General features: G+C 37.4%; 1 protein-coding gene across 5 annotated transcripts in view; it reads right to left on the bottom strand.

Moving 5' to 3' along the window:
• Positions 1–10771: 10771 nt before the first annotated feature.
• LOC106871185 (uncharacterized) overlaps positions 10772–26617 on the bottom strand; it is an 87215-nt gene continuing 71369 nt past the window's right edge. For 3 of the 5 annotated variants that reach the window (XM_014917518.3, XM_014917522.3, XM_014917519.3), the window contains 2 exons: positions 17180–17271; positions 10772–10973 (listed from right to left, as the gene is read on the bottom strand). In XM_014917518.3, coding sequence (XP_014773004.1) covers positions 10826–10973; positions 17180–17271 — 240 coding nt within the window. In that variant the 3' untranslated portion in view covers positions 10772–10825. The remainder of the gene's footprint in view (positions 10974–17179; positions 17272–26617) is intronic. The other 2 variants (XM_014917521.3, XM_014917520.3) reach the window with 1 other exon arrangement.

The following is a 26617-nucleotide window of genomic DNA, read 5'->3' as shown; positions in this document are numbered from 1 at the left end:
AGTAGTCATGTACGTATGTATGTATGTATGTATGTATGTATGTATGTACGTATGTACGTACGTACGTATGTACGTACGTACGTATGTATGTATATATATATATATTACACTTTTACTTTTACACTTTTACTTGTTTCAGTCTTTTGACTGCGGCCATGCTGGAGCACCGCCTTTAGTCGAAGAAATCGACCCCAGGACTTATTCTTTGGAAGCCTAGTACTTATTCTATCGGTCTCTTTTGCCGAACCACTAAGTTACGGGGACATAAACACACCAGCATCGGTTGTCAAGCGATGTTGGGGGGACAAACACAGACATACAAACACACACACATACACATATATATACACATATACGACGGGCTTCTTTCAGTTTCCGTCTACCAAATCCACTCACAAGGCATTGGTCGGCCCGAGGCTATAGTAGAAGGCACTTGCCCAAGATGCCACGCAGTGGGACTGAACCCGGGACCATGTGGTTGGTAAGCAAGCTACTTACCACACAGCCACTCCTACGCCTATATATATATATATAAACATTTTTGTGTGTGTTTGAGTGTTTCTTTGCGATTGACAGCAGAAAAGTCACCAACCACCTACCTCCTTAAAGCTACGTATTCCTCACACCCACCTTTCTATGTGCGCGCGCGCGCGTTGTATTTATGTATTTACGAAAGTGCGCGTGTGTGTATAAGAGAGCATGTATGTGCGTGTGGAAGAGTGCTGGTGACCTTGACGTATGCGTGTGTGCATGTGTAGGTGTGTGGATGATGGTATGGGTGCTGGGAAGTGGTCAGTGCTAGTGTGCGCGTGGTGGTGTGATGTAGTGTGGTGTAGTGTTGTGGTGTGTGGAGTGGTGGGATGTGGTGCGGTGTGGTGTGGTGGTGTTGAGATGTGGTGGAGGTAAAAGTGGGGGAAGCAAGAGTTGGCTGTGGGTTAGGCTGATGGCGAGGGGGGTAGAGGTGGAGTATGTGGGAGTGGGTGTAAGGGATGGGGTGTGGGTGGGATGGAATGGATAGGGAAGGTGGAGTTGGATTGTTAGGGATGGGTTACGAGAGAGAGGTGACGATGAAGGGAGAGGGGGAAGGGAGAAGGTAGGTAGGAGTGAAGAGAAGAGAGAAAGAGACTAGGAGTGAAGAGAAGTAGGAGTCGGAGCAAGAGAGGAGAGGTGGTGGGAGGAAGTAGGTGTGAGAGGATGTAGGTGTGAGAGGAAGTAGGTGTGAGAGGAAGTAGGTGTGAGAGGAAGTAGGTGTGAGAGGAAGAGAGGAGAGGTGGGTAGGAGGAAGTAGGTGTGAGAGGAAGAGGGGAGAGGGGAGGAGGGTTAGATGAAGAGGGAAGGAGAGTTGAGCCCATGTGGGGCAAAGGAGCGAAGAGAGATGATTCATCCCTGCTCACGGTGAAGACGGGAATCCGGATGGCCTCTGTACAAGGACAATCCGAACACAGACAGGTGTTTCAAAGAGTGACCGGTAGATCAGAAATGGCGTGAGACCGGGGTGTCATTGCCGAGTCGGATGTCTCGGAGGTGTTCCGCGAACCGGTCAGCCTAGCGGCGTGCCTTGTGCGTCCTTAAGCTTAGTGCTAATTTTTAATTATATACATATATATTTCATCATGTTAAACTGTTAAGCCTTACATATTTTTTCTCTCTCGGTCTTTTTTTCGTTCTCTCTCTATTTTCCCTTTCTGTCGAAGAGCATAGGCTCGAAACGTCAATGACTTGTCTATTCTTCCCAAGCGTCAAACTAATACACAATGCTTGTTGTTCCCTTACCTGTCTTTGTCTTTTGTTTCCTGTAAACTTGAACTATATATGTATGTATGTGTATATGTGTATGTGTGTGTGTGTATGTGTATGCGTGTGCATATATGCGCATGTATACATATTTATATATATATACATATATATCTATATGCATATGAGTACGTATGTATAAATGTATATAGACATACACGCATAGATACATATATACATTGATACACATAGATACACATGCATACATACATATATATATATATATATATATATATATATATATATATATATATATATATATATATATATATATATATACATACATATATATATATATATATATATATATATATATATATATATATATATATATTCTGACTGTATGCTAACTAGAGTCGGGTTTTATTTTCTCTTTTCGCCATATCCTGCATTCTTCAGTTATCTACAGACCGAAAATTACTTCTGGCACTCGCTATCTCACTTGAATCACTCAATAAATACCAGCCCTCTCATTCTCCTCTTTCCTTCGTTCTTTCCTTTCTTTCTGCCTTTGTTTCTTTCCTTGTTTCTTTCTTTCTTTTTCTCTCTCTCTTTTTTCTACTTCCTCTCTTATTCTCTATGCTCATTCTCCAATTATACAAATATATACATATTTTTCGTGTTGGAATATATACATACATACATACAGGCACACACACACACACACACACACACACACACACACACACACACATATATATATATATATATATATATATATATATATATATATATATATATATATATTCACATACACACAAATATATACATATATATGTATATATATATTTGCGTGTATATATATATATATATATATATATATATATATATATACACATATATGTGTGAGTGTGTATATGTATATATATGTATATATATGTATGTACACATACACATACATATATATATGCATACTGATATGATATATAGGCATATATATTTACATATAGATGTACATATATAAACACACTCATACATACACACTCGTACACACACCCAAACATGTACACATACGTGCACACATACATTCATGATTATATTATGTAGCTATCATGTCGGTGTTTATGTATGTGTATGTGTGTGTATGTGTGCACGGGCACGCACGTGTGTGCATGCGTGTGTATGTGTGTGTGTGCCTGTGCACGCGTATGCGTATGCGTGCGTGCGTGTGTATGTGTTCGTACATTCATGTACTTGTATAAGTGCGTGAATGTATCAGCATTCATAAATGGAATGGATTTCAAAATGCTAATCAATGTTGTTTGAAGTCTTGGAGAGAGAAAGAACCGGTCGATACGGGTAATGTGTGCACAACCGTGTATGGGTCCGTAAACGTGTGTGTGTGTGTGCGCGTGTATGTATATGTCTATGTGTTTATGTGTGTGTGTGTGTGTGTGTGTGTGTGTGTGTGTGTGTTGGTCGTTCTTGTGTTGGCAGCGGTGGGAGGGAACGTGAGAGAGGAAGAGAGAGAGGGGGAGGTGTTGTGTTTGTAATGGAAGTGGTAGAGAGCATTGCCGTGTACTATTGCTAATAGTTATACGGCATTGCTGTACCGGAAAGTTGCAAAATAGTGAATCTGTATTAAAGATTAAAGGCGTTTTCAAACGTGTACGCATATATGTGTATGTGTATGTATGTGTATATGTATGTGTGTATATGTGTGTGTATGTATGTATGTATGTATGTATGTGTGTATGTATGTATGTGTGTATGTATGTATGGATGTATGTATGGTTGTATGTATGTATGCATGCATGTATGTGCATGTATGTGTGTATGTATGTAAATGTGCGTATGTAAGTATGTATGCATGTGTGTATGTACGTATGTATACATGCATGCATGTATGTATGTATGTATGCATGTGTGAGTATATATGAATGCATGTATATATGTATGTATGTGTACACGTATGTACGTACGTATGTATGTGTACATGTATGCATGTATGTACGCATGCATGTAATACGTATGCATGTGTGTATGTATGTATGTATGCATGCATGTTGTATGCATGTATGTACGTATATATGTATGCATGTATGTATGCATATATGTATGCATGTATAACGTATGTATGTATATATGCATTATGTATATATGCATGTATGTATATATATATGTCTATATGTACGTACACATGCATGCATGTATGAATGTTTGTGTGTATGCATTATGTATGTATGTACTACATAGGCATGCGTGTATGTGTATGAATGCATGTATGGCTCTATGTTTGCATGTATGTGCATATCTATGTATTATGTACGTATATATGTATGTATGTATGTATATATATATATGCAAAGAATGTGTGCACGTGCGTTGTGTATGAGATTGTGCGTGCTGCAGTGTGGTGGTCGTCGTGGGCGGAGGGCGGCTTTACAATTTAAGTCTCTCTCAGACTGGTGCGTCTTAACAAGGCTTGTAGTATAACATCAACAACTGCGATTTATAATGACTCATTTGATGGGTGGTGGTGGTGGTGGTGGTTGTGGTGGCAGTAGTAGTGGTGTCATTATTATTTTCGTACATCAGTAATAATAATAGTTATAATAATAATAATAATAATAATAATGATAATAATAATAATAATAATAATAATAATAATAATAATAGCAACAACAATAATAATAATCCTCGCCACCCATCATCACCACCACCACCACCACCATCATCATCATCAATATCACCACCACCACCACCACCACCACCAGCACTACCACCACCTTCATCATCATCTTCATCATCATCGTCATCCTCTTCATTATCATCGTCATCATCATCATCATCATCATCATCATCATCATCATCATCATCATCATCATTTGCATCGTCATCGTCGTCGTCGTCATCGTCTTTTATTAGTAATAACAATATCCAGTAGCGCAAAAACGCAAAAATGAAGAATCTGACGTTAAAAACCAGGCAAAACAAGTCAGAAAGCAAAACATTTTTTTTTTTGTGGAAAGAAAGGACAAAAAAAAAAAAAGAATAAGAAAAAAATTAAGAAAAAAGAGAAAATGGAAAAGTGTAAAAAAAAACAAAAAAGAAATATGAAAAAAAAAGGTAAAAGGAAAAAGAGTAATTATGGGGTAAGTTTCCCTTGCTATCTTATTTCTTTCTTTCTTTCTTTTATTTTATTTATTTTTTTTTTTCAATAGGAAATTAATAAAAGTTGAGATCTAGCTAGAATATATGAAATCCAAAAGAAAGAATTAAGAATTACCATAAATAATATCTTAAGGGGAAAAAATGGAATATCATTTCTTAAAATATGCGAAATTAAAGAAGATCAGTAACGCAAAGCATATTTAATAGGCAAGAAAGAAAACAATGCGCTAACAAAAGTGGGCAAAATCGCAAAAGATGAGGTGGTTAGTGAATAAAAAAAATAGAACGAAGTAATTTAAGCAGAGGAAATGCCTCCAAGAAGAAAAATAAATAAATAGACGTGATTTAAATAAATAGCAGATAAAAAGAAAGAAAAAAAATTGTGTAATTATAAAAGATTTTCTTCCTGTGAAAGAAAATCTGCTTCCTTCCTTCTACAGATATTGACAGTATATTTATAACAGAATATTGGGTAAAAATGTGTGAGAAAAATGTATAAAAAAAAGTTTTTTTTTTTTTAAGCCAAATGTTTCTAATGTACAATGATGACTAATGAATGATAAACAGAAAGATGTTTGACATTCACTAAATAAACATTACGATCAGGGAAAGAGTACGAATGAATGAATGAATGAATGGATGAACGAGACACGTCATGCAATTTCGAACGACAACAACAGCAAAATTAATAACCCTTTCTACTAAAGGCACAAGGCCTGAAATTTGGCGGGAGGAGACTAGTTGATTACATCGACTCCAGTGTTTCACTGGTACTTAATTTATCGACCCCGAAAGGGATGAAAGGTAATGGTCGACCTCGGCGAAATTTGAATTCAGAACGTACGAAAGACGGACGAAGTGCCTTTAAGCATTCTGCCAACTCACCGCCTTAATAATAATAATAATAATAATAATGATAATAATAATAATAATAATAATAATAATAATAATAATAATATTCTTTCTGTTTGTTATAAAACTTAAAAACTGATGATGTCATTCCATCAACGTATGGACGCCGGTTACTCTCGTTCATAGTTTACGTTTAGTTTCTGAAATTTTGAATTTTTAATCACCTTTTGTTTTGAACTTGACAAAGACAGACGTATTGTCGAAATATTGTTCAACGAATAAAACATTTATACAATCGAATCGCGCTCTTCGTCTTGACTATTTACCTTCGTGAAGAGTTACGTCAATCCTTTTTTTCTTTTTTTTTCTTTTTTTTGTTTTTGTTTTTGTTTTCTTAAATACATGTTTTACCTGTGAATTTGCGTGTGTAAACTGGGAATGCATACAACGAGTTTCTCTACCCTAGGTGTACGGAAAACACTCGGCGAGAAATGGAAGAAAATTTGAAGAAAGAAGAAAAAAAACAACATAATAATAATAATATTCTTTTACTTTTTACTTGTTTCAGCCATCTGACTGCAACCATGTTGGAACACAGCCTCGAAGAGTTTTAGTCGAACGAACTTACCCCGGGCTTTATTTTTTAAGCCTAGTACTTTATCCTATCGGTTGTCCAGTGGTGATGGAGGACAAACTCCGACACAAAGACACACATACACACGCACACACATACACACACACAGATAGATCGATCGATCGATCGATAGATAGATAGATAGATAGATAGATAGATAGATAGATAGATAGATAGACAGACAGACAACGGATTTCTTTCAGTTTCCATCTACCAAATCCACTCACAAGGTTTTGGTCGGCCCGAGGCTATGGTAGAAAGCACTTGCCCAAGGTGCCATGCAATGAGACTGAACCCGGAACCATTTGGCTGGGAATCAAGCTTCTTACCACACAGCCACGAATCCTTTCTACTATAGGAACAAGGCCTGAAATTTTGGCGAGAGGAGGCTAGTCGTTTACATCAACTCCAGTTGAGCACTGGGTTCTATGTAATCGACGCCGAAACGATGAAAAGCTAAGTCGACCTTGGCGGAATTTGAACTTAGAACGTTTAAGACAGACGAAATACTGCTCTGCTAGGCATTTTATTCTGCGTGCTAACGATTCCGCCAGTTAACAAAAACAACAACAACAACAACAACAACAACAACAACAACAACAACAACAACAATAATAATAATAATAATAATAATAATAATGATCCTTTCTTCTATAGGCACAAGGCCTGAAATTCGGAGGAAAGGGAATAGTCGATTACATCGATCCCAGTATTTCACTGGTACTTATTTTATCGACCCCCGAAATGCGAAGTCGACCTCGGCGGTATTTTAACTCAGAACGTAAATACGGACCGAATGCCGCTAAGCATTTTGCCCAGCTTGCTAACGATTCCGCCAGCTCGCCGTCTGAATGATAATAATAATAATAATAATAATAATAATAATAATAATAATAATAATAATAATAATAATAATAATAATAAATGCCCTGATGCAATACCAGGCAGTGGCTCTCATGACTTCTCATCTTAACTGATTGGAAGTGTTATCATGTACTTTGTTTTGTCTTGGGATAAAAGATGAGCTACAGCAAATATTCTGCTCAATAACACAGATTTGCTTGTTTGACCTTAACCAGTTGAGCATGCCCCTTAATGGCCGATGATATGCACATCTCTGATCACGAGCAGGAGAAGTGGGGGAGCATCATAGACATGTGTTGAGAGGAATTTTGGGGGGTTTGGATAATTCACCTTTGGAAACATGGGTGCTTCGTTCAACATCCTTAAACAACCCTTATTCAGGGACCTTTTGAGCGGGATGGGCTACTTGACCTGAAGAAACTTCTAACTGGGCTCCACCTGCAAGGTCATGCGCAGTTTATCTTGATATGAAATCACCATGTCGCGCACATATTGTGATGCTTGTGTCTGGTGCACCCTTATCAGACGGATAGTCATGATGGGTATACTGGGCTTCGTATATTTTACTCAGTGTCACTTTAATGGCATGCACTACTCTCACTCGATAATAATAATAATAATAATAATTTCAATTTTTGGAACAAGGCCAAGGCTTTTTGAGGAGAGAGAAAAGTTGATTACATCGACCCCAGTACCTGACTGGCACTTATTTCATTGATCTCGAAAGGATGAAAAGCGAAGTCGATCTCGACGGAATTTGAAGTCAGAAACGTAAAGAACCAGAAGAAATGCCGCTAGCGATTCTTTTCTACTCTAGGCAGAAGGCCCGAAATTTTGGAGGAGGGGGTCAGTCAATTAGATCGACCCTAGCACGCAACTGGTACTTAATTCATCGACCCCGAAAGGATGAAAGGCAAAGTCGACCTCTCTAGAATTTGAACTCAAAACGTAAACGTAAATGTAAACGTAAATGGACGAAATGCCACTAAACATTTTGTTCGGCAAATATTTCAAATTTTGGCACAAGGCCTGCAATTTTAAGGGGGCTGGTGTAATTCAATTACATCGACCCCGGTACTTGATTTGCACTTTCTTTCATCGACAACAGAAAGGAGGATGAAAGGCAAAGTTAACCTTGGTGGAATTTGAACCTAGAACGTAACGAGAACTAAAGAAATGCCGCTAAGCATTTTGTCCGCTGCACTTAACGATTCAGCCAGTTAAGCACTTTGTTTCAAACAATATGGCGGAGTGGTGGTGGTGGTGGTAGGTGTCCAGTCGTTTGCATCGACCCCCAACTTGACTGTTACTTTATTTTATCAACCCTGCAGAGGGTGGGGTGGGGATAAAAAGGCAAAAATTGACCTCTGCGGAGATTTGAACTCAGAACGTAAAGAGCTCTAATGTTTCTGCCCGCTTACCACCCATGGTGGTGACGGTGATTATAACGATGATGATGATGATGATGATGATAATTTATTAATAATAACGATTTATTCTATTTGTTTATTATTTTTTTTTTAATTTCATCTTAATAATAATTATCTATAGGTCAACTCTGATTGAGCAAACATACGATCAAAGGTGTTTTGGCCTTCGTATATATCGTCGTTGTTGTTGTTGTTGTTCAAGTTGTTGCTGTTGTTGTTGTTGTTGTTGCTGTTACTGTTTGGCCATAAAACGTTTGAAGAAAAATCATTAAACAGAAATATATTCCGGTTGATTTAATTTTATTTAAAGCCTGTCTTTTTAAACTAATTGCGAATTTTACAAACACCTAGTTATATTTCTTTATCTATAATTTTAATTTTAATTGCTTGTTTAAAGTAATTACAGTTGTATTAAAAAAAAAAAAGAAAACACTGAAGAATTTTTCGAAAAAATAAAAAAAAAATAAAATAAAATAAAGTTACGGAGAAGGGCTTGTTTTGAAACTCCACTTTTAAATTACATCTTCTTAAAGTTTTATAAATAATTTTATTTTATAAAAAAACAAACAGGTACAATGTTGGCGTTTTGAACCTTTAGTTCCAAAGGTTTTCCGGATTTCTGGGTTTTGCGAACCAAGGGAAAAACACACTCTGAATTAAACAAATATTCAATTCTAAAAAGGCATGGCTGTGTGGTAAGAAGTTTGCTTCCCAAACAAATGGCTCAAAGCTCAATCCCACTGCTATACCCAGAATACATTGCTGCAAATTAGTACGACTAGGTGAAACTGTACCTAGTCGTACTAATAAAAAAAATAATGTGCAAGTTCGCTTTCTTTACATTTTAACAAGAATGCATGAAGTGATATTACCACGCTGTGCAGACTTCATAAGGGTGTTCGGGTTAAGTTTGACAGTTTGCCTAAAACGAAAAGAATACACAATATCCCGTCCAAAAACATAAAAGTATTATAGAAATATTTTTTTTTTTAATATCAACTAGATTATGGTTAGAAGATAACAGTTTACTCAAAGTAGATACCCTCAGCTTCCACCACAGCCTGAAGATGGCTCCAGAACCTGACTCATACATTCTTTACTGTGTCCCTGAGCATATCTTTAAACATCTCCTTGATCTCGGCCACCAGTTCAGCCTTCCGGAGATATGGAAAGGAGCCAAATGCTACTGCCGTACATGCTGCCTTCCAGTAGAAACTCCCTCTCCAAGCAGGGTTTGACCACAGTCTCCATGAGCTTCAGAGGGCCCTGTTCAACGATATGGGAATAAATACCGCCTTGTGGACGCAGTCAGAACGACGCCCACTACGTCTCGTTCAGCTGGGCGCGGCTTCGTAGGCTCCGTCGCAGCTGTCTTGCGGCCTTTGCAGTGTTTACAGAGCATCGAGCAGTAGTCATGTTTACGGCGCGAGTCATCGTGATACAGGCACCTCTTTTCAATATTCAGATAGCTTCCAGTCCTCTACGTCAGCTCTTTCTCAACCACAGCTTTAATCGTTATGCTTTCCAATGCCATCGACTCTTTACTAATATATATCGAGCTGTTCCTGATAAAAGGAGACATAGAAAAATCACCAAATTTAACCTGGCACCTTGTGTATATATATATATATATATGTGTGTGTATGTGTGTGTGTGTGTGTGTGTGTGTGTGTGTGTGTTTTTTCACACAAACACACACACACACACTCACACACACAAACACACACACTCACACACACAAACACATATACTTGTTCATGAAGGCAATGATACTACAATTTATTTATTTATTATTTAATTAATGCCTACAGTTTGCAAGATTGTTTCAGCTCTCAAAAGAACTGAACTTGGCCGCATTCCAATGACTGGCACCAGTAATAGTCAAAAAAGAATAATTAGGAGGAAGAAAGAAAGAAAGAAAGAAAGAAAGAAAAAAAGAAAGAAAGAAAGAAAGAAAGAAAGAAAGAAAGAAAGAAAGAAAGAAAGAAAGAAAGAAAGAAAGAAAGAATAACATCAACAACAACAACAACAACAACATCAATAACAAGTGGCAACTGCAATAAATAAAACTAAAAATCAATGATACATTGGCCAAAGAATTTATTGGAAGCTTGCACAATCGTTCGTCAATTTGTCTTTAAATGTCCCTTCTGCATCTCTCTGAACACGTGATAAACAACACCAGAACAGTCTGAATTCCGAACACCCTTTTGCATATTCTGATGGCAGGGAGACCATCCTTGTGCACGAACCGTTTATCGCAGTAATCGCAGGTAGCTAAAAGCCTGGAATGAGAAACACATTAAAATTACAGAACTTCTTTCTTTCTTTCTACATCTCTCTCTCTCTTTCTCTTTCTCTCTCTCTCTCTCTCTATCTATGTATTTTATTTCTTTACTGCCCACAAGGGGCTAAACATAGAGGGGACAAACAAGGGATTAAGTCGATTACATCGACCTCAGTGCGTGACTGGTACTCTAATTTATCGACTCCGAAAGAATGAAGGGCAAAGTCGACGTCGGTGGAATTTGAACTCAGAACGTAGCGGCAGACGAAATACTGCTAAGCATTTCGCCCGGTGTGCTAACGTTTCTGCCAGTTCGCCGCCTTATCTATCTATCTATCTATCTATCTATCTATCTATCTATCTATCTATCTATCTATCTATCTATCTATCTATCTATCTATCTATCTTTCAACCTCCCTCCTTCTTTTTCATCTCTATTTTAATTTTTCTTTTTTTCCCTGTCCTTTTATTTTCCCTTGCAAGATCTGGAACCTCAGAAAACGAGAATCTGTTATTACTGTTATTCTTGCTGTTTAGCCCCAAATCAGTCTTGATCCAACAGACCTATAATCAAAGACGTTCTATACGTGACCATCACAATAATTTTCTTTCAGACTTTGGCGCAGGCATGGCTTTGTGGTTAAGAAGCTCTCTTTGCAACCACGTGCTTTCAGGTTCAGTCCCACTGCACAGCACCATGAGCAAATGTCTTCTACTATAGCCCCCGGCTGAACAAAGTCTTTTGAGTGAATCTGGTAGACGGAAACTGTGTAGAAGCCTGTCGTATGTGCGTGAGTCTCCATCGTTTGACAACTGGTGTTGGGTGTTTTTTTATCGTCCCCGTAATTATCTGGTTCGGCAAAAAGAAACCGATATAATATTTTAAAAAAACCTTTGAAAAGCAGTTTTATTATTTGTTTAAAGTCTTATGAAATTTAATTTAATGAAAGAGAAAAAGATATATAATCTTCCACTTGTTTCAGTTGTTCGACAGCGACCATGCTGGGGCAACGCATTAAAGGATTTTAGTCGAACCAATCGACCTCGTACGTATCTCTTGTTTTTTCAAAGCCTGGTACTTATTGTCCTTTTGCCGAACCGCTAGGTTACGGGGGACACACATACTGTGTCACACATATACACACACACACGCACATATATATATCATACGATGAGCTTCCACACAGTTTCCATCTCCCGAGTTCACTCATAATGAACTGGGAGGCCCGGGGATATAGCAGAAGACACTTGCTCAAAGTTCCGCACAGAGGAACTGAACGCGAAACTACGTGGTTGCAAAGCAAGCTTCTTAACCACACAGCCATGCCTGCACCTGCATAAGATTTGATATGATATATATTTGGGCAGAGGAAAATCTAAAAACGCTAATTAAAACACAGGTCATTACAAAAAGAATTTTCTGGTCCCTGCTTTACAAAAAAGATTATCGAAATGACCATAGATTGAACGGTTTAAAGTTAATCATAGGTCTTCTCAATTAGGTTTGATCGAGGGATAATTAACAGCACAGGCAACAGTAGTTCTTTCGTAGGGTTTGTTGTACAGATGCTTTTCGGTTTTTCAATGGTTGCATACTCTAACTGATGTACCACTTCCCAAGTCGTTGGAATCCCACTGTCAAAGATTTGTGTAGCATGGACGAAAACAGAGAGGGGGGAATAGGAGAAGAAAGAGACAGAGAGAGAAATCGATGTCAGTACTTTATTTATCGACTTTGAACGGATAAAAAGCAAAGTTTACTTTTGGCGGAATTTGAACTCGGAATGTAAAGAGCCGAAGCAATTACCTAAAGGTGTTTGTCCGACGGCTTAACATTTCTACCAATCGACCACCTTCAAATGACGGCACTAACAACACAAACTAATCAGTTAAAAACATATATATATATATATATACAAAAACATACACGTTAATCATCAATGCTGCAAAGAATAGTGTATATTAAAATAAAACAATACTGGAATCACCTAAAGTATACATTGACAACAAGCTCATCGCATTTGATTAATATTTAAATGTCTTGTCAGATGATACAGAAATCAGAATATAAGAACCAAAATTAACCTACTGAGAAGAAAATATACTCAGATATAAGATTAGCTGACAAATATAATTGGACATGTCTCACAAGACGAAGGCGATTAGCTAGATATATAGCTAATAAATCATATATATACATTATTCATACTGCTTCTAATATTATGCGCCAAAGTATGGAATACAGAATTACAAAATTGAGATAAAGGAAAACTAATTTCCAACATGGAGTTAAAGAATGCAATAATAAATATGCCGAAGTAGCAAAAAAAAAAAATATTTCGTTCCTAACTGAACATACAAGGCAACAACAGAAGTCTAAGGGAAAATGCTTATGGAAGAATATGATACAAAGCTTACAACAAAAATTATCCGTGTTTTATATAGGCACAAGGCCTGCAATCTTGAAGGCGGGGACTAGTCGATTACATCGACCCCAGTGTTTAATTGCTACTTATTTTATTAACCCCCGAAAGGATGGAAGGCAGATTCTACTCCAGCGGCATTTGAACTCAGAACAACGGACGAAATGCTGCTAATCATTTTGCCCGGCATGCAAACGATTCTGCCAGCTCACCACCATTTTTTTTTTTTTTACAACAGAATGGTTAGCGCGCCGGACAAAATGCTTTCGTTCGTCTTTGCGTTCTGAGTTCACATGTCGCCAAAGTTGACTTTGCCTTTCATCATTTCGGGGTTGATAAAATAGTACCAGTTGAGAAATGGGAATCGATGTAATCGACTTAGCCCAATTCTCGAAATTGTTGGTCTTGTGCCAATATTTGAGAACAATATTTTATTACCAATAACAGTTATACTTTGTGGACTTATGGTCATTTGGCTCCCTGGACTACGTCACTACACTAGTTCTCCCATCCTTATTAAGGCTGCATTAGACGCCGTGCAATTGTTTTTGATACATTTAAAAGCAAAAACAAAGCTCGTTTTATACGCCGGTAGTGAGATCATGTGCAACAAAGCGCTGGATCTTTTAATTACATGCACAATCCATTTTATAGTTATAAAAATGAATTACGATGCTAGGAGTCATTTAACATGTGTACTATATTTGATATTAGTTTTTTGCTCGTATGTGCTTTTCTTTTGATTCATATCTGATTTAAGGCAGTGAGCCGCCAGAATCGTTAACACGTCGGATAAAATGCGTTGTGACATCTATTCTGGCTTTTTTACATGAATTGCTCAAAACTTACCAAAGTCAACTTTGCCTTTCATCGTTTTGAGATCGGTAAAATAAAGTACAAATCCATTACTGATGATATTAGTAGTAGTAGTAGTAGTAGTAGTAGTAGTAGTAGTAGTAGCGGCAGCAGCGGCAGCAGCGGCAGCAGCGGCAGCAGCGGCAGCAGCAGCAGCAGCAGTAGGAGGAGGAGGGGGGGGAGAAGGCGTGTGTTATCCTGCTGGAAAAAATGTCGTTGAGCATTTTGTCCAACGTACAAAGGGTTTTTTTCCATCCTTTACACTAAATGATACTAGAAAATAATAAAGGCAAGCAAATAAAGAAACGTAGAGGGTTAAAGCTCTAAGGATTGGGAGTGGGGGAAGTGGTCAGTGCGGGGAATACTGAGGGTGAGATACAATAGGAGTGACGAGAGCAGATAGAGAAATGGGTCGAGGAGATGGTTCTTTACTGGAGTGTGGGTTATGTAACTAACCAGTTCAGAAGAGCATAGACTGTTTTAGTGGCAATAAAAACAGAGAGAAGAGACAGGAGTTCTTTTCTCGAAGACTAAGGTCAGAAATAATTTTTATGAAATTTGACGTATGTCAAAATTTATGTGAAATTAATAAATTAGATGAGAATTTTTTTTAATTAAAGGGGAAATAACGATGGAGCGGGAAAAAAATTAATTGTTTAACTTTTATCTTTTTTTTATTTTTATTTGTTTCAGTCATTAAATTGCGGCTATGCTGGAGCACCGTCTTTGGTGGAGTTTAGTCGAAGATATTGACGTCATTGTACATTTTTTTTTTTTTTTTTTTACAGTCTGGTACTTATTCTATCAGGCTCGTTTTGCCAAATGCTAAGTTATAAGGACATACACCGACGTCGGTTGTCAAAGAGTCCAAACACAAATACACACACTGACACTTCATCGGTTACGACGACGAGGGTCCTCAGTAGATCCGATGAACTGAACAGCCTGCTCGCGAAATTAACGAGCAAATAGTTGAGCACTCCACAAACACACGCACCCTTTACGTAGTTCTCAAGGAGATTCGGCGTGACCCAGAATATGACAAGGCTGGCTCTTTAAAATACAGGTACTACTCATTTTTGCCAGCTGAGTGAACTGGAGCAACGTTGATTGGCCCGAGGCTATGGTAGAAGATACTTGCTCAAGATGCCGCTCAGTGGGCCTGAACCTGGAACTGTGTGGTTGCAAAGGGAGCTTTTAGACCATACACTCATATCTGCACCTATAGTTATTTATTATAATGTTATTTTAATTTGCTTCTGTCATTAGACTGTGGTCAAGCTGGAGCACCACCTTGACGAATTCTTTTAGTCGAATTAATCGACCCCAGTACTTAATTTTGTTAAACCTGGTAATTATTCTGTCAGTCTTCTTTGCCGAACCGCTAGAATTTTGGGGACATAAACACACCATTACCGTTGTCAAACGGTGTTGGGGTGGGGACAGACACTAACACAAAGACACACACACACACACACACACACACACACACATATATATATATATATATATATATATATATATATATATATATATATATATATATATAGGCCAGTTTTCTTTCACTTTCTGTCTATCAAATCCACTCACAACACTTTGGTCAGCCTAAGGCTATAGTAGAAGATACTTGCCCAAGATGCTGCTCAGTGGACCTGTACCCGGAACCACATGGTTTCTTAACCTTACAGCCATGCCTGCGCCTATATGTACTTATCTGTTTATTTATTACTTTATTTTATTTTTATTTATAAAATTATGAGCTATTTCGATAATTTACGCAGTAATAATGTTTTGTAATATAAACACGTTTCAAAATTTGTGAATGTGATATGGTCGATCATAATAACTCTTGTACTTCACTGATAATTAGTTTAATTAACTCTTGAAGGATGAAAGGCAAGATTGACTGTTGTGGGATTTGAACAAAGAATGCAAAGAGCTGAGGCTACACACATACTTTTGTTGACAGTGTCTAATGGATGTTGTTTAAATTTCATTGAAGGCAGGAACCTTCAAATCTTGAAATCTTTGGCACAAGGCTAGCTGTTTCGGAGGTGGGGGTAAGTCGATTACATCATTCCCAGAGTTCAAGTGGTACTTATTTTAGCAACCCCAAAAGAATGAAAGGCAAAATCGATCTTGGTGGAATTTGAACTCGGGATGTAAAGACAAACGAAATACCACAAAACATTTTGCCCAAAACATTTTGCCAAAACATTTTGGTGAACTGGTAGAGTCGTTAACGACTCTACCAGTTCACAACTTTTCACACGCACACACACACACACACACATGTTAAGAAGGCAATGACCACAAAAAGAAGACAGCACATACGAGAGGTACAGATTTTAACAAGCATTGTAGTAGTTTAATGCTAAAAAAAGGAAAGGAAAGGGTCTTGACATTTCGGATGCGAGTTCTTAATCAAAGAAAGAAAGAAAAAAAATAGAAGAATGAGCAAAAATGGTAGGAAAATATAAAATAAATGGGTAAAGGTAGTTGGAAATAAAGGAGAGGAGTTGGGAATGTGGTTCATTGGCAGGAGATTAGGAAGGGAGAAGGAGACGATTAGGGTGTGCATGTGTAAATATGGCACAGCAGCGAGGTGTATCTGTGTTGTAGAATGAGGTGGGGGAATTGGGGTGAAAGAGTACAACAGGGGTTGCCACCACCCCCTGGTGGATCCTCGTGAAGCTCAATAAACCCACACAACGCCCGGTCTGGGAATCAAAACCACGATCTTCCGAACGCGAATCTGCTGCCCTAACCACTGGGCCATTGTGACTCTACTTATATATATATATATATATATATATATATATATATATATATATATATACACACACACACATATGTATACATGTATGTATGTATGTATGTATGTATGTATGTATGTATGTATGTATGTATAATGTATGATACTTACTCTCCCCATGTTTCATAATCATCAATGCCATAACATGGAAATACTATTTCCTCATTATCAGGTTTTGGTAGAAGATAACTAGTATCTTTATGCTGTCAACAGAAAGAACAAACAGGTCTATGAAATAATTTCTTTAGGTTGAAACAGAGGCAAAACACATTAGCATATATATATATATATATATACATATCATCATCATCATCAACATCATTTAACGTCCGCTTTCCATGCTAGCATGGGTTGGACGATTTGACTGAGGACTGGTGAAACCGGATGGCTACACCTGATTTGGCAGAGTTTCTACAGCTGGATGCCCTTCCTAACGCCAACCACTCTGAGAGTGTAGTGGGTGCTTTTACGTGCCACCCGCACGAAGGCCAGTCAGGCGGTACTGGCAACAGCCACGCTCAAAATGGTGTATTTTATGTGCCACCCGCACAAGAGCCAGTCCAGGGGCACTGGCAACGATCTCGCTCGAATGTCCATTACACATGCCATGGGCACAAGTGCCAGAAAGGCGACGCTGGGCACAGGTGCCATCTCGATTTCGCTTTCGCTTGCCCCAATAAGTCTTCGCAAGCTGAGTTTCGTGTCCAATGAAGGAGACGACGTTGGCATGGGTGCCAGTCGTCGAATTTAGTTCAGTTTCGATTTGACTTGCCTCAACAGGTCTTCGCAAGCGGAGTTTAGTGTCCAAAGAAGGAAAGGTACTTATATCATCATCATCATCATCATCGTTTAACGTCCGCTTTCCATACTAGCATGGGTTGGACGATTTGACTGAGGACTGGTGAAACCGAATGGCAACACCAACCTCCAATCTGATTTGGCAGCGTTTCTACAGCTGGATGCCCTTCCTAACGCCAACCACTCAGAGAGTGTAGTGGGTGCTTTTACGTGTCACCCGCACGAAGGCCAGTCAGGCGGTACTGGCAACGGCCATGCTCAAAATGGGGTATTTTATGTGCCACCCACACAAGAGCCAGTCAGGCGGTACTGGCAACGTCCACGCTCAAAATGGTGTATTTTATGTGCCACCCGCACAAGAGCCAGTCCAGGGGCACTGGCAACGATCTTGCTCGAAAATCCTTACACATGTCACGGGCACAAGTGCCAGAAAGACGACGCTGGGCACAGGTGCTATCCCGATTTCGCTATTCGCTTGCCCCAATAAGTCTTTGCAAGCTGAGTTTCGTGTCCAATGAAGAAGACATATATATATGTCTTGTAAGCATGAGACATAAGTTTTATAAGTCACCAAACTATAGAAGAGGATGATATTATTACAGAGACTGTCTAATTGGAGCAAATACTTGAAATAAAGAATTGAACCTTAGCTCAGTAGAAGTTAGCAGGCCATGACCATCCAACTATTGATTTCCACCCAACTGAAATTAATAAGTCTTTCTTTCTCTAATAGGCACAAGGCCATCCTATCAAGAAGTGTAGCAGAGAAGACAGCAAAGCTGATCTTGGTGAAATTTGAACTTAGAGCATAAAAAGTTAGGAGAAATATTGCAAATTATTTTGTCTGACACTCAAACGATTTGCCATTAATAATAATAATAATAACAAGGGCACTCAGAGAGCACAAACCTCTGCCAAGGGAACACCAACGTCCTCTCAATGATTAGCCAGAGATGATTTTTAAAATGAGAATATCTGAAATAATCTTGACTACTCTCACAAACAAGAATGCTAAAAATGAACTTGAACGCTCTCAAAAGTTAAGTAAAAAAACTGGAAAAATAATCCAGAATCCTTGACCAGTACCAGATTGATCCCAAAATCTAATCAGTTTGTGCCAATCATGAGGCCAAACATCCCTGACAGTTTCATCCAAATCCATTCTGCGGTTCTTGAGATATCTTGTCCACAGTCAAACAAATAAACACGACTGAAAACAACACCACTGCCTTAGCGAAGGCAGAGTTAATAATCACAATAATAATAATAGAGGTAACTCAAATCTGGAGCCTAGGGTTAGGGTTAGGGTTAGGGTTAGTTGACCTTGGCGGAATTTGAACTCAGAGCTTAAATACAAATGAAATGCCCCTTAAGCATTTTGTCCAGTGCACTAATGATTCTGCCATCTTGCTGTCTTGATGATGATGATGATGATGACAACGATGATGGAGATGATGATGATGACAATGGTGGTGGTGGTGGTGGTGATGATGATGATGATGATGATGTTGATGATGGCAATGACAAGGAGGAGGAGGAGAAGGAGGAGGAGGAGAAGGAGGAGGAGGATTATACAAGAGAAAATCATATGAAATTCAGATTAGAAGAAAAAATGCACCAAGGCAACCTTAGAGAGAGGAAAATAAATTATAATCTATTATATTATGCTAGATAAAGAAACTGAGATAAGAGAACTAGACCAAAAACAGTCATAAATATCCAGAAATCAATGAACTAGACAGTGTACAATGCATGCACACAAATGAAGAAAAAGATCAGGAAGAAATATTATAGATGCATTAGATTAATACTGCAAACAGAACTAAATGCAAAAAATAAGGTCATAGGCATCAATACTTTAGCTGTTCCAGTAACACATTGAAGTTATAATGTACTCATTTCAATGCTATACAAACTAACAAGACAAGATAGGAAAACAAGGAAAATAATGGCTGTATATAGAATACACCACCCAAAATCTGATATAGAAAGATTATATTTATGACAAATACAAGTAGAAACCATTATAAAGTATCTACGAGAGGACTACAAAGATGTTTGGTAAAGTTAATGTAAATAGCCATGAAGCACTAACAAATCAAAAAATGCTTTGTATCCTCAAAGAAGCAAACAAAAATAAAGTGGAGCTGAAATGGGAAAGAGTTATAAAGAGAAAGAAGAAATAGGAGAAACCGAGAAAAGACTAACATCTGAGATAAAACTGGTGTTGAAGGTCAAGATAGAGTAATGACAAGAAAGGCCAACTGTTCCCTATACATAATACCTGGAAAATGGTGGAGGTAGATGAGGAAAATTTACAACTGAAATGCATGAAACTCGAAGTAGTGCAGAACTCAAAGAAATAAAGAGGTACCACAGAATTCAAAGAAGCAAATAGGCACCACAGAACTTACAGCAAAGAGGCGCCACAGAACTCAAAGAAATCAAAATGTACCACAGAATTCAAAGAAGCAAAGAGGCACCACAGAACTCAAAGAAATCAAAAGGTACCACAGAATTCAAAGAAGCAAAGAGGCACCACAGAACTCAAAGAAATCAAAAGGTACCACAGAATTCAAAGAAGCAAATAGGCACCACAGAACTCAAAGAAATCAAAAGGTACCACAGAACTCAAAGAAGCAAAGAGGCACCACAGAACTCAAAGAAATCAAAAGGTACCACAGAACTCAAAGAAGCAAAGAGGCACCACAGAACTTAAAGAAATCAAAAGGTACCACAGAATTCAAAGAAACAAAGAGGCACCACAGAATTCAAAGAAGCAAATAGGCACCACAGAACTCAAAGAAATAAAGAGGAACAACAGAACTCACAGCAAAGAGGCACCACAGAACTCAAAGAAGCAAATAGGCACCGAAGAACTCAAAGAAATAAAAAGGCACTGCAGAACTCAAAAAAGTATGGTAGAACTCAAAGATCTCTGATTGCAACATAGGATTAAAACTTACCCATGAAAAACTACCAAAAACATGTAATCAAGCAGAATAGATTATCTATGTGCATGTCTTTGTGTTTATGTCTGTTGCTCTACAACCACCGCCACTATTTTATAACTGGTGTTGGTTTGTTTACATCTCCATAACTTAGTAGTTTTTGGCAAAACAGACTGATAGAGTAAGTAACCAGACTTAAAAAATAAGTGCTGGGAGTGATTTATTCAACTAAAACTGTCTGAGGCAGTCCCTCAGCATGGTTGCAGTCCAATGACTTTACAAGTCAAACATTAAAGATAAAGGAAGAAGATATCTGTGTGTTTACACACACACACACACACACACACACACTCACACGCACGCACACACACACACACACACACACGCACACACACACACACACACACATATTTTATACATGGAGTCACTGTGTGGTAAGAAGCTTGCTTCCCAACTACATGGTTCTGGGTTCAGTCCTACTGTGTGGCACCTTGGGCAAATGTCTTCTACTATAGCCTCAGGCCAACCAAAGCCTTTTGAGTGGATTTGGTAGACAGAAACTGAAAGAAGCCCATTGTGCGTGTGTATATATATATATATATGTATATATACACACACGCACACACACACACACACACACACATATATATATATATATATATATATATATATATATATATATATATATATATATATATATATATACATATATAGCTATGTGTGTGTGTCTTTGTGTCTGTGTTTGTCCCCCCTCCATTACCACTTGACAACAGGTGCTGGTGTGTTTACATCCCTGTAACTTAGTGGTTTAGCAAAAGAGACTGATAAAATAAGTACCAAGCTTAAAAAATAAGTACTGTGGTCGATTCATTCACCCAAATGTTCAAGATGGTGCCCCAACATGGCCGTAGTCTAATGACTGAAACAAGCAAAAAAAAAACTTTTTATAATCTTAAAAAGAAAATCACAAATCTCATACATACAGCTACCCAGGGTTTCCTGATTACAATGATCATTTATTCCATCATTTATCAAGCTGAAAACAAGACTGTTTGTCAGTTGTCTTTTGAGTAGATAACGTTAAAACGAGACGCTTGTAAAGAAGAAAAGAAGAGAAACATAAGGGAGATAACCAGCATTACAATAATTCAATGTCAAGCAGATGTAAACCAGGTATTAAGTATCCTGTGGTCTACCTTTAAATGCCAACAAAATATGTTTCCTGAAATGCAGATATACAGAAAAAATCTCATTCTTTGAATTTATGTATTCGTTGCAGGTTCTTAAGTTATTTTAATACACACAGTTTTTCAGAAAACCTTACTGGTTCCCAGCCAAGTGTTTATACCTATTGGGGAACAGATGATAGTTAGATTGAGCCAGGTCAGAAGAATAGGGAGGGTGATCAGCCATTTCAAAGCTGCAGTCATATACAGCAGCCATTAAAACTAAGGATTTATGTACTGGAGTATTGTCCTAATGAAACAAAACCCCTTTCATCAGTTTTCCTGGTTGTTTGGTCTTGATAGCCTTTTCTAACTGCCTCAGCATGTTGGCATAGTATTGTCTATTGATGGTGTGATGCTTTTGAACATGATCAGTAAACACAAGGTCTTTTACATCCCGTAAAACTGAAGCCATCACCTTCCATGCTGATGAAACTACCTTGGCCTTCTTTGGAGTAGGTTAAGGAAGGGTGTTTCCACTGCATGCATTGTCTCTGTCTCTAATTCAATGTGATGAAGCTAATACTCATTCTGAGTTAGGAAACCAGATTTCCACACCGACATCCGAAACTTGGAGTTTTATTATGGCAACCGAATAATTGTCACATATTATATATACATACTCTTTTACTTGTTTCAGTCATTTGACTGTGGCCATGCTGGAGCACCGCCTTTTGTCGAGCTAATCGACCCCAGGACTTATTCTTTGTAAGCCTAGTACTTATTCTATCGGTCTCTTTTTGCCGAACTGCTAAGTTACGGGGGACGTAAACACACCAGCATCGGTTGTCAAGTGACGGTGGGGCAACAAACACAGACACACAAACACATATATATATATATATATATATATATACATATATACAAATATATATTATTGCAAAAATATATACTTAATTATATATATATTTATTATTGCGAGGATGCATAATTTAATTATTTATTTGCAATTTGAAATTAATTGAACATGGAAACAACTGTAGGTTATAAGGAATTAATGTTATTCGAAACTGGAGTTGTGTTAATAAATAGATATCTTTCTGTCGATTTGTCCATTTTATATATACATATATATGTATTTATGTATGTATATATGTATATATACATATATATATATATATATATATATATATATATATATATATATATATATATATATATATATATATATATATATATATATATATTATATATATATAAATACATATATATGTATGTATGTATCTGAAGATATATATATATATACATGCATACATACATGCATATATATATATGTGTGTGTGTGTACAAATATGTTGGTGTTAGGAAGGGCATCCAACTGTAAAGATCCTGCCAAAACAGCCACAGAAGTCTTGTGCAGGCTTTGACCTGGCCGACTTTTGTGATACCATCTCTCCCATGCCAGCATGGAACACGAACGTTAAATGATGATGATGATGAGGATATATAGGAGCGGCTGTGTGGTAAGTAGCTTGCTTACCAACCACATGGTTCTGGGCTCAGTCCCACTGCGTGGCACCTTGGGCAAATGTCTTCTACTATAGCCTCGGGCCGACCAAAGCCTTGTGAGTGGATTTGGTAGGCGGAAACTGAAAGAAGCCCGTCGTATATATGTATATATATATATATATATATATATATATATATGTATGTGTTTGTGTGTCTGTGTTTGTCCCCCCAACATCACTTGACAACCGATGGTGGTGTGTTTATGTCCCCGTAACTTAGCGGTTCGGCAATAGAGATCGATAGAATAAGTACTAGGCTTCCAAAGAATAAGTCCTGGGGTCGATTTGCTCGACTAAAGGCGGTGCTCCAGCATGGCCGCAGTCAAATGACTTGAAACAAGTAAAAGAGTAAAAGAGTAAAGAGTATATATATATATATATATATATATATATATATATATATATATATATATATATATATATATATATATATATATATATACATATATATATCTAAAGATATATATATATATACATACATAAATATGTATTTATATATACATATGTGTGTGTCTGTGTATGTGCATGTGTGTGTGTGTATATATATATATATATATATATATATATATATATATATATCTATATATATATATATATATATATATATATATATATGAAGGCATATGATGACAGGGATTTCTTCAGTCTCCAATAGTCCAAAAGTAGAACTTCATCAGGATGAAATGATAGTTGTTGGCAGAAAATATAACAAAAACCCAAACTAATAGTAGTGAAGAATATTTGAATTTGTGGGGATGAAAAAATGGTAACTAATTTGCTGTGGTAAAGATTTTGGAAGTATTAATATCAATGGGAGGGATTTTTCCTGAGCATTAGCTACCATGTACCCATTTATGTGTAAGTTTAGTTTTTTTTTTTTGTTTCTTTTTAACTATTTCTGATATTATGATAGCATTAAGTTTACTAACAACCAATAGTAAGGGATGGATATATGATGAAAAGCAAGCAGCATAAAAATCAATCATCTATTTATGGATTGCTGGAAGCTGTTTGCAAAGAATGGAGATCAAATAGACTCCTTAGTGCAAACAGTGCACTGGTTTTAATGATGATGCTGAGATGGAATCTGGGATTAAAAGTGTGGAGTCTCGATAATGAATAGAGGGGAAAATAATGGAAAGTGATAGGATACAATTACTTGATAATGAAGTCATAAAGCAGAGGTTTAAGGCTTAGAAGAAGGTTATAAATACCTAGGTATTATAGAGTTAGATAAGATAAGGAAAATTATAAGAAAGGAAGCATTTATAAAGAAATACTTCAGAAGATCTGAAATTGCTACTTTGAACTAAGCGAAATGATAAAAATAAGACTTTGGCTATGGTTAGTTAGAGGTATAGTGGGTGTTATCTTCAAGTGATGTAACTTGAAAAAGAATGATCATATTTGGAGCATTATTCCCCAAAAGTGATGCTGGATGTTATTAGTCTATATACACTCTTTAAGAAAGAAGGGAGAAGAATTAATTGGTGGTAAAGAATGTACACTAAATGACAAAAATAATGTAACTTGGTACATAAAGAAAAAAGTACAGGAATGCCTTTGTAATAAATAATATTGTAGACAATGTTAGAGATGTGTAGATATTAAAAGCCAAAGTTAAGGGCTCTAATTTGCTTGTGGAAGTCGCCACTCTGTAAGGTGGTTGGTGTTGGGAGGGGCATCCAGCTGTAAAAACCCTGCCAAAGCAGACAGTGGAGCTTAGTGCAGTCTTCTGCCCAGCCAGCCCCTGTCAAATTGTCAAACCCATTACAGCATGAAAAACAGATACTCTTTACTCTTTTACTTGTTTCAGTCATTTGACTGTGGCCATGCTGGTGCACCGCATTTAGTCGAGCAAATCGACCCCAGGACTTATTCTTTGTAAGCCTAGTACTTATTCTATCAGTCTCTTTTGCCGAACCGCTAAGTTACGGGGATGTAAGCACACCAGCATCGGTTGTCAAGCGAAGTTGGTGGAACAAACACAGACACACAAACACACACATATATATGCATATACATATATACGACGGGCTTCTTTCAGTTTCTGTGTACCAAATCCACTCACAAGGCTTTGGTCGGCCCGAGGCTATAGTAGAAGACACTTGCCCAAGGTGCCACGCAGTGGGACTGAACCTGGAACCATGTGGTTGGTAAGCAAGCTGTTAAATGATGATGATGATGATGATGATGATGGTGATGGTGAAGTCAGAATCTTCTATGTTATATCTTGTAAACAAGAAAAGAACAAAAATGAAATAAAATCTAAAATAATAATAATAATAATAATAATGATTTCTTTCTTTTGCTACAAAGGCATCAGATGAGAGAGCCATTACAAGGACAGTTTACAATATGTGTGTGGGTTTACATAAAAGGTTTTGGGATTTGTCCTACATGTGACAACAGCTGTTCAACATAATCCCACAAGCTGGCAATGCTCAGAGACTGCACAATCTCTGGGTGAAGGTTTTAGCACCTGTAAAGTACAAATTTAAACATGACAGAGTTGACCAATATCTACATTTGATAATGTGTTGGCATTATAAAATTGAAACTGCTGACAAATGGTACAAGCACCACCCTGAGGCTGTAACTGAGGGAGAAAATGTAATGATTCTTTGGGAACCATGTGGTTGGTAAGCAAGCTGTTAAATGATGATGTACAGACCGGACCATCAAAGCAAATAAACCAGATATTGTAGTGAAAGACCAAAGCAATAAAGTCTGTTTTTTTATTGATATGAGCATACCCTGTGACCATAAATATCTCAGCAAAAGAATTTGATAAGCTCAGAAAATATAAAGATTTGCTAATCGAAATTGAAAAGATGTGGCATCTCAAGATGGTTATAATACCAGTGATTGTAGGAGCACTTAGAATGATTAAAAACGGGACTGAAAATTATTTGAGAATGTTCCCTGGCTTACTATCCATGCAGGAAGTGCAAAATATTGTCTTAACTGGTATGTCACACGTACTGAGAAGAGCATTGTCGCTGTGAATTTCTTTCCTTTTCTACCCTTTATTTTCTTTGTTTACTTTTTTATTTTTTATTTTTT

This window comes from Octopus bimaculoides, chromosome 18 (genome assembly GCF_046866305.1).
Source record: "Octopus bimaculoides isolate indiv1 chromosome 18, ASM4686630v1, whole genome shotgun sequence".
Lineage (NCBI taxonomy): Eukaryota > Metazoa > Mollusca > Cephalopoda > Octopoda > Octopodidae > Octopus > Octopus bimaculoides.
Note: the sequence above shows the minus strand (reverse complement) of the source record. Positions and strands in the feature narration are given on the sequence as shown.